The 15,700-nt window shown below is 39.5% G+C and overlaps 1 protein-coding gene across 22 annotated transcripts in view; it reads left to right on the forward strand.

Annotated features, from left to right (window-relative positions):
* Ttll5 (tubulin tyrosine ligase like 5) overlaps nt 1-15,700 on the forward strand; it is a 249,727-nt gene that overhangs the window by 4,161 nt on the left and 229,866 nt on the right. For all 22 annotated transcript variants that reach the window (XR_016537574.1, XM_090344520.1, XM_090344522.1 and 19 more), the window contains exons 3-5: nt 3,330-3,436; nt 11,487-11,569; nt 14,386-14,492. Coding sequence is in view for 21 of the 22 variants with exons in the window: in XM_090344520.1 (XP_090200646.1) it covers nt 3,330-3,436; nt 11,487-11,569; nt 14,386-14,492 (297 nt within the window). In the remaining variant the exon portion in view is untranslated. The remainder of the gene's footprint in view (nt 1-3,329; nt 3,437-11,486; nt 11,570-14,385; nt 14,493-15,700) is intronic.

The raw sequence follows: 15,700 nt of genomic DNA on the forward strand, positions 1-15,700 counted from the left end.
TTTAGAAAACAGTACTAGACTGTAGGGTTAGAAACTACCCAAGTAGTTCTTATTTTGCTTGGCAAATGTAGGGCCGGAAGTGTGGCCTAGTGGTAGAGTGCTTGCCTAGCATGCATGAAACTGAGTTCTATTCCTTAGTACCACATAAACAGAAAAAACTGGATGTGGTGCTGTGGCTCAAATGGTAGAGTTCTAGCCTTGAGAAAGCCCAAAGACAGTGCCCAGACCCTAAGTTCACAAAACAAAACAATCAAATAGCAAATATAAAGAAAGTTTTCTATATTTTCTTTGGGGATCCAGATACAATTTATATGTAGAAGTGGAAACATTCATATAAGAACTTGATACAGCATTTTTTGATCATTGGGAAAGTAGAAACCTTCATGTCTATCATAGAAGGTTGTTTTGTATAAATTAAAAAAATCAGCAGCATCATTCATACAGTGAGTGCTGCAGGAGTTAGGGAAGAAGGACTGTTTGCATAGACAGGAGTGCTGGGGCAATCTCCTTAGAAATGGCAAGACTTGAGATAGGCCATGAGGGATAGGCCATGGGAGGATGAAAGGGAGTGTGTGTGGCCTTAAACTCAACATCTTCTGTGGCGGTGGCATGAGGAGGACACTGTGCAGGAATGCCAAAGCTGCTTTCTATCAGTGGAAAGTGTGCAGTCTTCATGGACAGATGCTACTTGAAAACTGAAGTGTTTTTGGACTTGGCAATAGACTGAATCATAAAATTGGTTCTCTTCAGTAATCAAATTTGTGTTCTTTTGTTCCCATAAAAGCGAGTTTTCTTAATATCTAGCAGGTTCTGATGTGAATGAAAATTTATAGAGTTCCAGTTTTCAATTTCCTAATCATTTATAATTTTTTTCCTTTAGCACCACCTGGTGGGAGCATGTGTTTAAAGACAGTTTGGCCTTCTGCCTGAAGGGTATTTTTAGTTAACCTTACTGAATCAATAATTGAACCAATCTTTTGTCTCTCTTTTCAGTGAGTTGTAAGTGAAAAGATTTCTCTGTTAGGATTTGACTTCCAAAGACAGCATTGTTAGGGCCCAGCTGCACATCTGTAATTGTGTCCTAACTCCAGTTAAGCTCTTTTGACTGTAGCCAGCAATCCATTGTTTAGCTGTGGAGGCACAGTGGTGCCAGTTTGTAGCTAGTGTTAGACTTACAAGGAACTTTGGATACAGTCCAGAATTTCTGTCCAAGACTTCCTAGTTTAGGCTTCCTAATTTTTCCTCTATCCACTGACAGAAAAATTATAGTTGGACGAGTGCATAAGAATCATCTAGCCCAATGCCCACATTTTACAGGTGTTTAACATTAAAAAGCAAGAAAGCTGCAAAAAAAAATCCTTCTTGCTAATTTGCCTTATGACTAAATGAAAAGGAAAACATTCAAGATACTTAGGAAAATGAAAATCGAGACCTTGAATTTTGATTTATATCAAAAAATGGCTACATATTAGGCACTTGTAATGACCATTTCTCTCCAGTAGGTATTATTCTCCAGGTCTAAGCACAAAGATGATAAGCATCCACATTCCATTTCTAGAAAACAGGAACCAAAGTAGGTGTGATATTTGTTTTCTTTTCTTGGTAGAAGCTGCTGGCAGCTCTACCCAAGTCCAGAAACTGCCTAATTTCTAAGTTTGGTGGTATGGCAAAATTCACGTCTTTTAAAGCCTGGGTTGGGTGGATCTGTCTTGGCACAGAGACATGTGGTATAGCTTTTGTGAACGGGTGTGGTCATGTGAATTTTACCATGGAGAGTGAATCTTGGCTGAATAGATCCTTTTCCGTTTAAGGGATTGATTAAGTTGCCAAAAAACTGAATTCAAGGTATTAATTGTACAGAACTTCACTGAAATGTAATTATTTAAATGGCAAAAGGTAGAAAGAATACAGACAATGGGTTTAGAACTTGTGCAATTACTCGTCTAGCTCTATGACCTTGGGCAAATAGCTGAACCTCCTTCAGATACTTGTTTCCATTCTAGTGTGGTCTAGATAGTGAGAAACTTCTTTGCCTTATTTTTGGCACATAGGAGAGACTTAGTTCATTGATTTTTTTCCCCTCCCTTTCTACATATTGGCCCTAGGGAGGTTGAATATTTTTCTAATGTGTGAAGTCTGGTGAAGTTGGAAGTGAGCTTTCCTAAGGGCAAGGAAAGCCAGATATAAGCTGAAGTCCCTCTCTGCTCTATGTTTTTTGTTTGTTTGTTTTTGCCAGTCCTGGCTTTCTCAAGGCTAGAGCTCTACCACTTGAGCTCTACCACTGGTCTTCGTGCATGCTAGGCAAGCATTCTACCACTAGGCCAAATTCCCTGCCCTGCTCTATGGTTTTTATACATATATATGCATACACATACACACACACACACACACAAACTTTTTTTTTTTTTTTTGCCAGTCCTGGGCTTGAGATCAGGGCCTGAGCACTGTCCTTGGACTTTCTCAAGGTTAGAGCTCTACCACTTGAGCCTCAGCATCACTTCTGACTTTTTTCTAGTCACTACCAACTGAGCCTCAACACCTCTTCCAACATTTTTCTATGTATGTGGTACCGAGGAATTGAACCTGGGTCATTGTGCATGCTAGATAAGCACTCTCAGCACTCTACCAAACCCCTGGCTGTTTTGTATGTTTTGATTTGGGCTTCCTAGTTCAAAATGTTAGGGTAGATGATGAGGTTGGTTTGAAAAGTGACTATTGGGCATAAAGGGTGCATATATTACTATTGATGATACTACTATTTAGGATTTTTAAATGTATTCAAGATATTAAAACAAATCTTTCTAAATAAAGGAAATTTATTAAATCATATTTAGGCAGGGATTGATTATACAGTGGTATCACCCAGGATCTCATTTTTGTCCTTCCAATCTGGCTCCCACTGACTTCTTCCTTTACTAACAACTCTAGGCTTTCCCCTCAGTATCACAACATGGCTCTTATTTATAGTGCTAGACTTCTCATTCTCATCTTACACCAGGAAGCAAAAGAGAAGTCATCTCCTGTAATTGTTACAGAAGAGAAAGAAATTTCTGCTGTATCAGAGGGTCTCTGAGCATGTTTCGTAGGCTCTGCTTGGTTCACATGCTTATCCTGGAACCAGTCACCAAAATTGGGTGATGGAACTAATCCAAGCCCATCCCAGGGTCAGGGTTAAATTAATCTTAAACACATGGCTAGGAGTGAGAGCTGAGTGATTTCCCATAGACTGTTAGGGCTCTCATTCCAGGAGGAGGAGGAAAGTTGCTGCTTTGCTACAACAGCTCAGAATTTGAGCTGTAAATGATTGAAGCCTTTTGTTGTGGTTGTAGGGATCATCCATGTATCATGTGGACTGGAGGCTGCAGAAGAATTCCAGTTTTAGTATTCCATGCTGAGGCTATTCTGACAAAGGACAACAACATTCGAGGAATTGGAGGTAGGTCTGACATCTTCTACAGAGGGCAGAGTTGGCAGGACCCTCATGTGACCCTAGAAAAATTAAGACACACAGATAGGGAAAAGGCTTTGGCTATCAGAAAAATCTATTGAGCTGAATAATTATTTGAAATTTCTTAAATTTTTTCTTGTATATATTTTTCTCATAATTTTTGTTGTAATTGCTTCTGGAATATGGTTTTGATAATTTTTCCATTCTAGTCTCAAATTTTTGATACCCTTACCTCTGTCCTACTACTAGAGGGAAGTATAGGTATGCACCTCTCCATACCTGGGGCTTGAACTCAGGGCCTTGGCACTGTCCTTGGGCTTTCTCAAGGCCCTAATTTTTTTTTTTTTGAGGTGGTATTGAGGATTGAATCCAAAGCCTTACGTATACTCAGTAAGTGCTATACTACTTGAGCTGTACCACCAGCCCCTTTTAGCCATTTTAGAGCTATGATTTATTAGCATTTAGCATACTATGTTGTATAGCCATCATTGCTGTCCAGTTTCAGGACATTTTTTTTTTTTTTTTTTTTTTTTTTTTGCCAGTCCTGGGCTTGAGCTCAGGGCCTGAGCACTGTCCTTGGACTTTCTCAAGGCTAGAGCTCTACCACTTGAGCCTCAGCACCACTTCCGGCTTTTTTCTATGTATGTGGTACCGAGGAATCGAACCCGGGTCTTCATGCATGCTAGGCAAGCACTTTAACCACTAGGCCAACCTCCCGGCCAGGACATTTTGTTTTGCTTTGTTTTTGGCCTTGAACTCAGGGCCTTGGCACTGTCTTTGGCTTTCTCAAGGCTAGAGCTCTACCACTTGAGCCTCAGCACCATTTCTGGCTTTTTTCTATGTATGTGGTACCAAGGAATCGAACTCGGGTCTTTATGCATGCTAGGCAAGCACTCTACCACTAGGCCAAACTCCTGGCCCTCAGAACATTTTTTATAGCTCCAAAAGTAAAGCCTGTACTCAGTCATCAGTCATTCTTCATTTCTCTGTACCATTAGTTACTAGCAACTGGGGACTTCTACTGCGCGTAAATTCTACTATGCATAGATTTCTCTTCTAGATATTCCATATAAATGGGGTCATATAGCTCGTGATATTTTACAACTGGTTTCTTTTCACTTATGATATTTCATGGTCTATCTGTGTTGGAAAGTTTATCAGTTCTTCATGCTGTTTTATGGCTAAATGATATTTCATTGACTAGATATATCCATTCATGTTAATAAACATTTGTGGCTCTAATGTGTAATGCTGTTCTGAATATTTGTAGACCAGTTTTTGTTCAGGTACCTGTTTTTAATTACTTTGGGTATTACCCAGGAATGGATTTGTCAGATTATTTGTTTAACTTGTTAAATAATTGTTATTTTGTTTTCTTATCAACAACGTGTATCAATGTGTTTGACTCCAATTTTTTTCATGTTCTTACTAACATTTATTATTTTCTACTTTTTAGGTTGTAGTCATCTAGTACATTAGCAATGCCATCTCACTGTGGCTTTGATTTGCATTTCCCTGTTGATTGATAATATTGAACATCTTTTTATGTGATTGTCAGCTGTTTTTTTGGGGGGCAGTCGTGGTACTTGAACTCTGGGTCTGGAGTTGTCCCTGAGCTCTTCAGCTCAAGGCTATGGACCTATCCCTTGAGCCACAGTGCCACTTCTGGATTCCTGGTGGTTAATTGGAGATAAGAGTCTCACAGACTTTAGTGCCTGGGCTGGCTTTGAACCATAATCCTCAGATCTCAGCCTCCTGGGTAGCTAGGACACATGTGAGCCACCATGCCTGGCATTGTTTGTATATCTTGTTTGGAGAAATGTCTGTTCAAGGCCTTTGCCCATTTTAAGAATTGGGTTGTCTTTTTTTGTTGTTGAGTTGTAAGAGTTCTTTGTATACATTTTGAATACTAAATCTTTACCAGATATATGAATTACAGCTGCTTTTTTCTCTTCAGTATATTCTTTTTGCATGTTTGATGTTGTTTATATTGTTCATTAGTAAAACTTTTTAGTTTGGATGACTTCAAATTTTACCTTTTTTTTTCTATAGTTGCTTATATTTTGTATTTTATCTAGAAGCCATTGCCTAGCCAGGTTATAATCCTTTGGTATTTTTCTAAGAGTTATAGTTTAAGATTTGTATTCGGAGTTCAGTAGTCTTCGATTCATTCATTCATGTTGAGTTAACATTTTTTGTAGTATTAAATAAAAGTCCATTATGTTCTGCATTTGGACATACAGTTCTAGCATGTGTAGTTGAAGAGGACTCTTCCTATTAAATTGGTCTTTGCCCTCTTGTCCAAAATCAGTTAAGCATAGACCTATGGATTTATTTCTGGACTCACTCATGCCATTGATGTGTACATTTATCTGTGCGCCAATATCACAGTGTTGTTTGTGCTTGCTAGTATTGGGCTTGAACTTGGTGCCTCATGCTCTCACTTGGCTTTTTTGCCCAAGGTTTGAATCACACTTCTACTTGAATCACTCTTGTAATTCTGGCTTTTTGCTGGTTAATTGGAGGTCAAAATTTGATGAACTTTAAACTGGGATCCTCATATTTCAGCTTCCAGAGTAGCTAGAATTACAGAGATGGTCCACTAGTACCTGGCACAATACTGTTTTTAATACTATTCCTTTGTTAGGTTTCAAAATAAGAAAATGCAAATCGTCTTCTTCTTTTTTATTTATTTTATTTTTTCCTGTCAGTCCTGGGGCTTAAACTCAGGGCCTGGATACTGCCCTTGGACACTTTTTGCTCAAGGCCAGTGCTCTGCCACTTGAGCCACTGTGCCACTTTGGGTTTTATCTGTGTATGTGGTACTGAGAAATCAAACCCAGGACTTCATGCATGCTAGGTGGACACTCTACCACTAGGCTATGCTCCCAGTCCTGCAAATCTTCTTCTTCTTCCTTTTTTTTTTGTTGTTCATGGGGCTTAGACTGTGGGCCTGGGTGCTGCCCCTGAGTTCTTCAGCTCAAGGCTACCAGGCTACCCTTGAGCCACTGTGCCACTCCTGGTCTTCTGGTGGTTAATTGAAGATAAGAGTCTCACTGACTTTACTGCCTGGACTGGCTTTGAACCTTGATCCTCAGATCTCAGCCTCCTGAGTACCTAGGATTACAGGTGTGAGCCACCGCACCCAGCTCACTAATCTTCTTATATTGTTCTTTTTCAAGATTGCTTTGGCTGTACAGGGCTTCTTGCAATTCCATATGAATTTTAGAATCAGCTTTTCCATTTGTAAAATTGGCTCTTGGGATATTGGTAGGGAATGCAGTTAGTCTGCAAATCACTGAACATTATTCGGAGCCTAGGATTACATTGTAGCCATTTTCAAAGATTAGAATATTATGACTCACAACTGTCATGGTTTGGTGGAAAGAGTTTGTTCTCTTGGTTATTGGTTCAAATTTCAGCTTTAGCATTTCTTAGTTGTGAGTCTTGGGTAAGTTACTTAAGCTCTCTTAACTAGTTTAGCTAGACAAGGATTATCCCCTTTTACCATCTTCCAGGCATTGTAAGGATCACATACAATTTATTTACTACCTAGCACTCCAAACTTGTGCTGATCATTCTACTTACTATTTAGTAAGTAACTGTTCATTTAAATGATTTTAAAATCTCATTAACTCGACAATAAGCTAGAAGTTCAAAGAACTGTAAACTCTCTTTGGGGATTTGGATGCTTCTCTCTCCCAAGGGTACTGTGGTCTAAGCCCCTCAGTGAGTTGCTAGGTTACCACTTAAAGGGATATGCTTCATTTATGTTCTCTGAAACCTGATAACTCCACTGAGAAACTCTTTATACATGATTCAAACCATCATATCGTCCAGGGGTCATAACCACAGGTGAATAATATGGACAAAACATGCTTCTTTTGGACTGCTTGTCACATAAAACAGTCTATGACAATACGCAGGCCCTTCTTTTTAAATATCTACCACTTATGGAAAAGCAATATCCACCAGTAGTTACACCATTATTGAAATGATTACTGTTTCTTATAACTTTCGTCTTTCCTCTTTATATATTTCTATGATTAAAGAAAAGACCACTAAAAACTTCTCTCAAATTCTTTGCTTTTAATTTTTCTCAGTTTTTTGAGTTTAATTTTATTCACCTTTTTAAATAAAAAAAAAAAAACCAAATAGTTTGAGTGCCTTTTTTTTCCCCCTGGGTCGGTTACGGGACTTGAACTCTGGGCCTAGGCATTGTCCCTGAGCTCTTTAGCTCAAGGCTACTGCCTTGCCCCTTGAGCCACAGTGCCACTTTCTGTTTTCTGGTAGTTAATTGGAGATAAGAGTCTCACAGACTTTAGTGCCTGGGCTGGCTTTGAACTGTGATCCTCAGATCTCAGCCTCCTGAGTAGCTAGGATAACAGGTGTGGGCCATCGTACCGGCTTTGAGTGCCTTTTACTAATAGCTGCCTTAGTTTTCTGAGTTGTTTAACATTCTTGGGTTTTTTTGTTTTGTTTTTTGTTTTGATTGGTCCTGGGGCTTGAACTCTGGACCTGGGTACTGTCCCTGAGCTCTTCAGCTCAAGGCTAGCACTCTACTGTTTGAGCCACAGTGCCACTTTTGGTTTTCTGGTTGTTAATTGGAGATAAGAGTCTCACAGAGTTGGGACTTTGGTACCCAGTCTGGCTTGGTCCTTAGATCTTAGCCTCCTGAGTAGCTTAAATAAAGGCATGAGCCACTAGCACTAGTCTTTTTTTTTTTTTTTCTTTTTGTTAGTCCTGGGGCTTGAACTCAGGGTCTGGGCACTGCCCTTAAGCTTTTTTTTTTTTTTTTTTTTGGATCAAAGCTAGCACTCTACCACTTGGCTTTTTCTGTGTATATGGTATGGAGAAATTGAATGCAGGGCTTAATGCATGCTAGGCAAGCACTCTACCACTAGGCCACATACTCCGACCAGCAGTCTTAGTTTATAACTTTTTTATTTGGTCAATAGTGGGGCTTGAATTCAGGGGCTGGGTATTGTCCCTGAGCCTCTTTATGCTCAAGACGAGCACTCTGCCATTTGAGCCACAGTACTACTTCCAGTTTTTAAGTGGTTAATTGGACATAAGAGAGTCTCTCGGGAGCCGGGTGCCATAGTTCATGCCTGTAATCCTAGCTACTCAGGAGGCTGCGATCTGAGGATCGTGGTTCAAAGCCAGCCTGGCACACAAATGTCTGAATGCCTGAGATACTCTTATCTCCAACCGCCAGAAAAGGACTCTTATCTCCAATTAAAACCAGAAGTGGCAGTGCCGTGGCTCAAGTAGTGGTAGAGTGCTAGCCTTGAGCTGAAGAGCTCAAGGACAGCATCCAGGCTCAGAGTTCAATCCCCAGGACCAAAAAAAAAAAAGTCTCATGGGACTTTTCTCCCAGTCTGGCTTTGAACCAAACTTTGAACCAGCCCTCAGGTCCTCAGATCTCAGCCTTCTGAGTAGCTAGGATTACAGGCATGAGCCGCTGGTGTCTGGCTGGTTTATACCTTTTCTGTTGTTGCTTGGCTTAAATAGCTGACAAGGGACATAGATCTGCTTAGATCTAAGCCTGTGGCTAAATCCCCTTGAGAAGTTATCTGGGACAGTAATTACCTTCTGTTCATCTTATAGTGTCAGATTCAACTTTATCTTTTCCAGTTGTCTCTTATGTATTTCTTATATTCACTGAATGATTTGGGGCAGTATAATTGCTCATATTTTCCCTCCCCAAATTGGAATCACAATGTATCTTCCAAAGTAGTCTTCTGTACTGTTCCTACATTTTGTTCTGCTCTGAACTAAACACACAGGAGTCTGTACTTCTTTCCTTATAATGATATTGCAGAGACAACCTAATAATGATGGATCATTGGGAAAAGCCTGGAACTGGAATTTGTAAGCTTGCCACAGTAAGTGTGGAATGCCAGGCTTGTCATGTTTGTCTGTGTCTACTGTGCCTGGAGTTTCTGCCAAAGCTAGGTAAGGAGCAACAGAAATCACAAAAAAGAAATGGCTGTCTTTGTTGATAGAGACAGACTGTTGTGTTTTTGGGTTTGTATTTTTCTCATTGAAAAATTATTCAGTACTGGGGATGGGGGTGTGGCTCAACTTTCAGCGTGATTGTCTAGCAAACACAAAACATTGACTTCAAACCCTAGTGAGTTTACCTACACACACCAAATAAAACAACCCCCACAATTTTAGTATGGATTCAGCTCTGTAAAAAGTTACCCTAAGCCAGGCCTCAGTAGCTCACGCCTATAATCCTAGCTACTCAGGAGGCTGAGATGTAAGGATCGAGGTTCAAAGCCAGCCTGAGTACGGAAAGTCTGTGAGACTCTTATCTCCAATTAACCACCAGAAAATGGAAAGTGTCTCTGTGGCTCAAGTGGTAGAGTGATAGCCTTGAGCTGAAGAGCTCAGGGACAGTGCCCAGGCCCAGAGTTCAAACCCCACGACTGACCCCCCCCCAAAAAAAAATACATTCTCAAAGTGGTATATACATAGAAAGAGATTTGATTTGATAGGCTAGAGCAGATATCAACCTTTGGGGATATATTTGAATTTCACGTAATTAAAGCGTTTTTTGTCACAAACATGGGCCCCCAGGATCCTGGGCAGAAATGTGTGTAGGGTAGCGGTGTAGATGCCATGCTGAGGGCAAGTGCCTCAGTTATTCCCATGACTGGAGAGTCACAGCAGTGCCTGGCTTTTCAACACAAGTATGAAAATTTAGATATTTCTGTGAATTCTCCCAGTTTCAAAAGTTTAGCAATGAATTCAGTATTATTTACAGAATAACGAAGAATTTGGCCTAAAATATGCTGCAGTTTGTAGCCCGAGAAATGCTAGTCACCAAGCATTCCAGGACAGAGGGCTGTGCATACATAGCAAGGGCCCTAACCTTTTGGTACAGTGGACCTCATTGGTGGTCTAGAGAAGCCTGAGGGGCCTCTGCCCAAGGTAATATTTTCTTTTGTGTTGGTATTAGGGCTTGAACTCAGGGGCTGGGTACTGTCCCTCAGCATTTCTTTTTTTTTTTTTTTTTTGCCAGTCCTAGGGCTTGAACTCAGAACTCAGGCCCTGGACACTGTCCTGGGGCTTTCTCAAGGCTAATGCTTTACCACTGGAGCCGCAGCATCATTTCTAGCTTTTTCTGTGTATATAGCTACCGAGGAATTGAACCCAGGGCTTTATGCATGCTAGGCAAGCAATCTACCACTACCATACTCTCAGCCCTTGTTCCTTAGCTTTTTTGCTCAAGGCTGGCAGACTATTGATTGAGCCATAGCCCCACTTCTGGCTTTTTAAGGGGTGAAATGGAGATAAGGCTCTCATGGACTGATCATGGACTGGTGAATTGAAGAGTCTTTTTTTTTGGCCCCCTTCTCTTTCTGGCCCCGCTCGCTCCGGCCCCGCTTGCTCCCGCTCGCTCCGGCCCCGCTCGCTCCGGCCCTGAATTGAAGAGTCTTAAGGACAGTCTCAAAGCCAGCCCAGGCTTTCCTCAAATTTTAGCCCCTTCTGAGTAGCTAGGAGTATAGGTGTGAGTGACCAGTGCCTAGCTAAACTAATGTTTTCAAGTGTAAAGAACTATAAATTGTGAAGGAAATAAATTGAATTGGAATATTAAAAAATAAAGAAAAAATTATGCTGTGTGTGTCTTTAAAAAATTCAGTGTATTAAGTAACACCACCTAGTGGAAGGGTTGTTAACTGCTATAATTTATGAACACTGCAACACTTTTGAATACAGTAATTGCAAACAACTGTAAAGTGATATTGTAATGCTGTTTTGTTGCTCATATTTCTAATGGAAGCCCTTAAGTATTCATTAAACACTAATAAAAGCAAAGAAATAGGTTTCTTTTTAAGGTTAAGTGAAAAAACTCAGTCTCTTCCAAATATCCTCAACTTATTTATCATTGTTGAAGGGTAGCAGTATAATGTTACTAACTATAATTCTCTATAATTAAGAAACTATAATCAACTATCTTAAAGCTTATGTTTCTTCTTACAATTAATGCTCAGTTTACTGAATTTGATTCTGTGTTTTTTTTTAGAACGTTACCATTTGTCTTATAAAATTGTTCGAACAGATAGTCGCCTGGTACGCAGTATTCTGACAGCCCATGGATTTCATGAAGTAAGCTCATTTTTACCTCCTCACTTGATCCGGTCAAAAACTGAAAGTTCTAGTTACCTACCTAACTTTATCAGTTAACATTGCCTTCCCTAGACAATATATGGAACAAGTACTTTATGACAGTGCTTATGATATGTGGAAATACATTTCTGCAGGAATTTTTTTTTTTTTTTGCCACTTCTGGGCCTTGAATTCAGGGCCTGGGCACTGTCCTTGAGCTTTAGCACTAGTCCTAGGGCTAGTGCTCTACCACTTGAGCCACAGTTCCACTTCTGTCTTTTTCTGTGTATGTGGTACTGAGGAATTGAACCCAGGGCTTCATGAATGTTAGACAAGCACTCTACTGCTAGGCAACACTTCCAGCCTTTTGTATTCTTAAACTTAGGCTAGAGTTTCTCATAAGGAAATATCTAATACTCACTTGAAGTTCTTTGAGTGCAGGCAACAGAAATGAGTTCTGTGTAACAAGTTCCCCAGAAGGACTTGTAGGAAAAAGTTGTAGAGGATATCTAGCAGAGTCAGATAAAAACTGAGAAGTTAGGTTTTTGGAAGGAGATTGGCTAGAACAGCCTTTAGGACTTTGGGTCAGGAATCTGTAGGATCATCTTCTAAAGTCACTACTGTGGAATTCCTGGACTCCGCTCATTGTCTTGTGTCTTCCTTTGGAGATAGAATGATTGGATTCACGTGTGTCACATTCAAATCCTCCTTGAGGGAAAGGGTGGGTGGGTGATCATCAGATTTCTAAAATCAACAGTTATTCCCATTCAGAAAATTGGGATGTCATTACAAAAGAAGATAGGTAAAACTTTGAGACTGTTGAAGAAAATCTCGTTGCTAACTCATTATACTAGGTTGAGATTTTGGAGATGTTCTGCACACACACACACACACACACACACACACACACACACACACACACATATTTATATACTGTCTTCTTTTTTTTTTTTTAAAAACCTTCAACACTTTCCATGATTCTAACTTGATGTAGGCACAATATATAATTCTCAATGAATGGACAAGCATATTCTATCAAATGAACAAATGAAATCAGTTGGTTAAACTAAAATCGATGTGTCTATCTGATTAACGCATCATATTTAGTATCTGCAGAGAAGCTAAGTCTGAGAAAACAATTTTTGAGTTAGGTTCTGATCTTACACTTTGATATCCAAAAGAATTAAAATGTTGGAAGTGATGCTGTGGCTCAAGTGGTAGGGAAGTATCCTTGAGCTAAAGAGCCCAGGGACAGTGCCTAGGCCCAGAGTTTAAGCCCCATGATTGACCAAAAAAAAAAAAAAAAGAACTAAAGGGTATTAGCGTTGAAGGTATGGCTCAGGTGGTATAGTACTGCCAATGAACTAAAGCATCAGATAAGAAGTTCATGTTCTTTGGCTGGGAGTTTGGCCTAGTGGTAGAGTGCTTGCCTAGTATGCACAACGACCCAGGTTTGATTCCTTAGTACCACACGTATTAAAAAAAAAAAAGCCAGAAGTGGTGCTGAGGCTCAAGTGGAAGAGCTCTAGCCTTGAGAAAGTCCAAGGACAGTGCTTAGATCTTGAGCTCAAGCCAGGACTGGCAAAACAAACAAACAAACAAAAAAAACCCAAGTTCAAATTGGACAGAAAAAGATTAATATCTATAGAAGGGTTAACATATTTATTTATTTTTTTGCTAGTCCTGGGCTTGAACTCAGGGCCTAAGCGCTGTCCTTGAGCTTTCTTAAGGCTAGAGCTCTACCACTTGAGCTGTTACAGCACCATTTCCTGCTTTTTCTATGTATGTGGTACCGAGGTCTTCATGTATGCTGGGCAAACACGCTCTCTACCACTAGGCCAAAGTTGTAGCCTCTCTTATTTTTTAAACTTGTATACTTTTACAATTTTAAAATATTATTATTATAAAGATGATTACATAGGGGTTACATTTATGTAAATGAGGCAATGAGTACATTTCTTTTTAGACATTGTTACCCCTTCCTCATTCTCTCCTGATGTTTTTCTCTGTTCCTATCCACTAGTCGTATAGGTTATTTTCAACACTGTAACTTGTGAGTACCACTGTTGAATTTGTTTACCCTTTGTCCCTACATTTCTGTATCCTCTTACCTTTCCAAAGACAGATAAACATACAAACAAGACAAAAAAAATAAAAATAACAAAGAAAAAACTTGTTTCTATTTTCTGGTGTTCATTTTGATAAATACTATTTAATATGATCAGATGCACATAGGCATTGAGCCTTAGTGTTCTTGCCCTAAGAGTATCCTCCTTTGGTTGCATTGTGTGTGAATGCCTGTATAATTTATCATGTAATTCAGGTCTGAGAGAAGACATGATGTACTATTTGTCTCTCTGAGTTTGGTTTACTTCATTTAACATGATTTATTCTATATCCATCCATTTTCCTGAAAATGACCTATTATTCTTCCTAATGTCTGTGTAAAATTTCATTGTGTATAGATATGAATTCTTTTTGGAGCTACTCATCTATTGTAGGAACTTGTATTTTTTTTTTTTGCCAATTCTGGGACTTGAACTCAGGGCCTGAGCACTGTCCTTGGGCTTTCCCAAGGATAGAGCTCTACCACTTGACACAGTATCATTTCTGTTTTTTTCTGTGTATGTGCTACCAAGGATTGTTGTTATTAATGTACTATGTGTGATAATTTCTTTTCTCTTTTTTTCCCTTTTTGGTTAATCTTGTGTTGTGAGTCTTTTGAATGAAAAATTGCTATGACTTTCTCTGCTATTGCTTTTCCTAGAAACAGCTGTCTCTGATGGTTTTCTGTCTTTGTTTCTGCCTGATCTCAGGTTCACCCAAGCAGCACAGACTATAACCTGATGTGGACAGGATCCCACCTGAAGCCCTTCTTACTTCGTACCCTCTCTGAAGCACAAAAGGTTAATCACTTTCCCAGGTAATACTCTGTGTGTTGCTGATATCAGTATATATAGTCAATAACAATAGTTAATATTGCCAGTGGATAAAAACAACTTGGTACTGGCACAAAGATAGAACTGAAGACTATGGAACAGAATAAAAGAAATAAACCCACAGACCTACAGTCATCTAATATTTGATACAGGAGCCAAAAACACAGAATGGAGAAAAAGTCTCTTCAACAAATGGTATTGAGAAAATTGGTATTTTACATGTAGAAAATGGAAATTGGTTCCTTATCTGTCATTGTGTACTAGTAGCAATTCAAAAGGCATTAAAGATCTCAGTATAAGACTGGAATCTTGAAACTACTACAGGATGTTTGGGAAACATTAGAATTTCTTGGCCCAGATAGCAACTTTGTGAATATAGTTCCAGAAACGCTTTTCCATGGCAATGAAGATGCTGAGTTTTTTTTTTTTCTTTTTCTTTTTCTGGTCCTGGGGCTTGAAATCTGTCCTTGAGCTGCTCAAGGCTAGTGCCTCTACCACTTGAGCCACAGTACCACTTCTGACTTTTTGTGAATAGTTTATTAAGAGTCTCACAGACTTTCCTTCCCAGTCTAGCTTTGATTCATAATCCTCAAACCTTTGCCTCCTAAGTAGCTAGCATTACAGGCCTGAGCTATTATTGGTACCTGGCTTGGTGCTGATGGTTCTTTCCTGAAATTGAGCTTGTTGACAATACCTCAGGAATGGCTTCTCCTTCCTTCCTTTCCCTTTTAATTGCTGCTTTTTTTAAAAACAAAAACAAAAACAAAAAAAACCTCCATTTTAACATGACTCAGTGCCCCTGGTCATAAAAATTTCCGTTTCTAAGCTAGGGTATAAAAATACTGTTGTCTAGTTCTAGAAATAGCATAATAAGTCCTCCTTGTTTGTTGGTATTGCATTTCTTTGCTTTTAACAAAATTGTAATGATGTAGTTTTCAGTAATTAGATGCCTATATGTCTAGAGGTACTATTGGGATTGAATTTAGAGCCTTGTACTAGATAGGCATTCTGAAAGTTAAGAAACAGGCTGGGCACTTACACTTACAATCCTAGTTACCCAGGAGGCTGAGATCTGAGGACTGCAATTTAAAGCCAGCCCAGGCACGAAAGTCCGTGAGACTGTTGTCTCTAACTAACCACTCGAAAACTGGAAGTAGTGCTGTGGCTCAAAGTGGAAGAGAATTAGCCTTGA

This window comes from Megascapheus bottae, chromosome 14, assembly GCF_031878675.1.
Source record: "Megascapheus bottae isolate mThoBot1 chromosome 14, mThoBot2.hap1, whole genome shotgun sequence".
Lineage (NCBI taxonomy): Eukaryota > Metazoa > Chordata > Mammalia > Rodentia > Geomyidae > Megascapheus > Megascapheus bottae.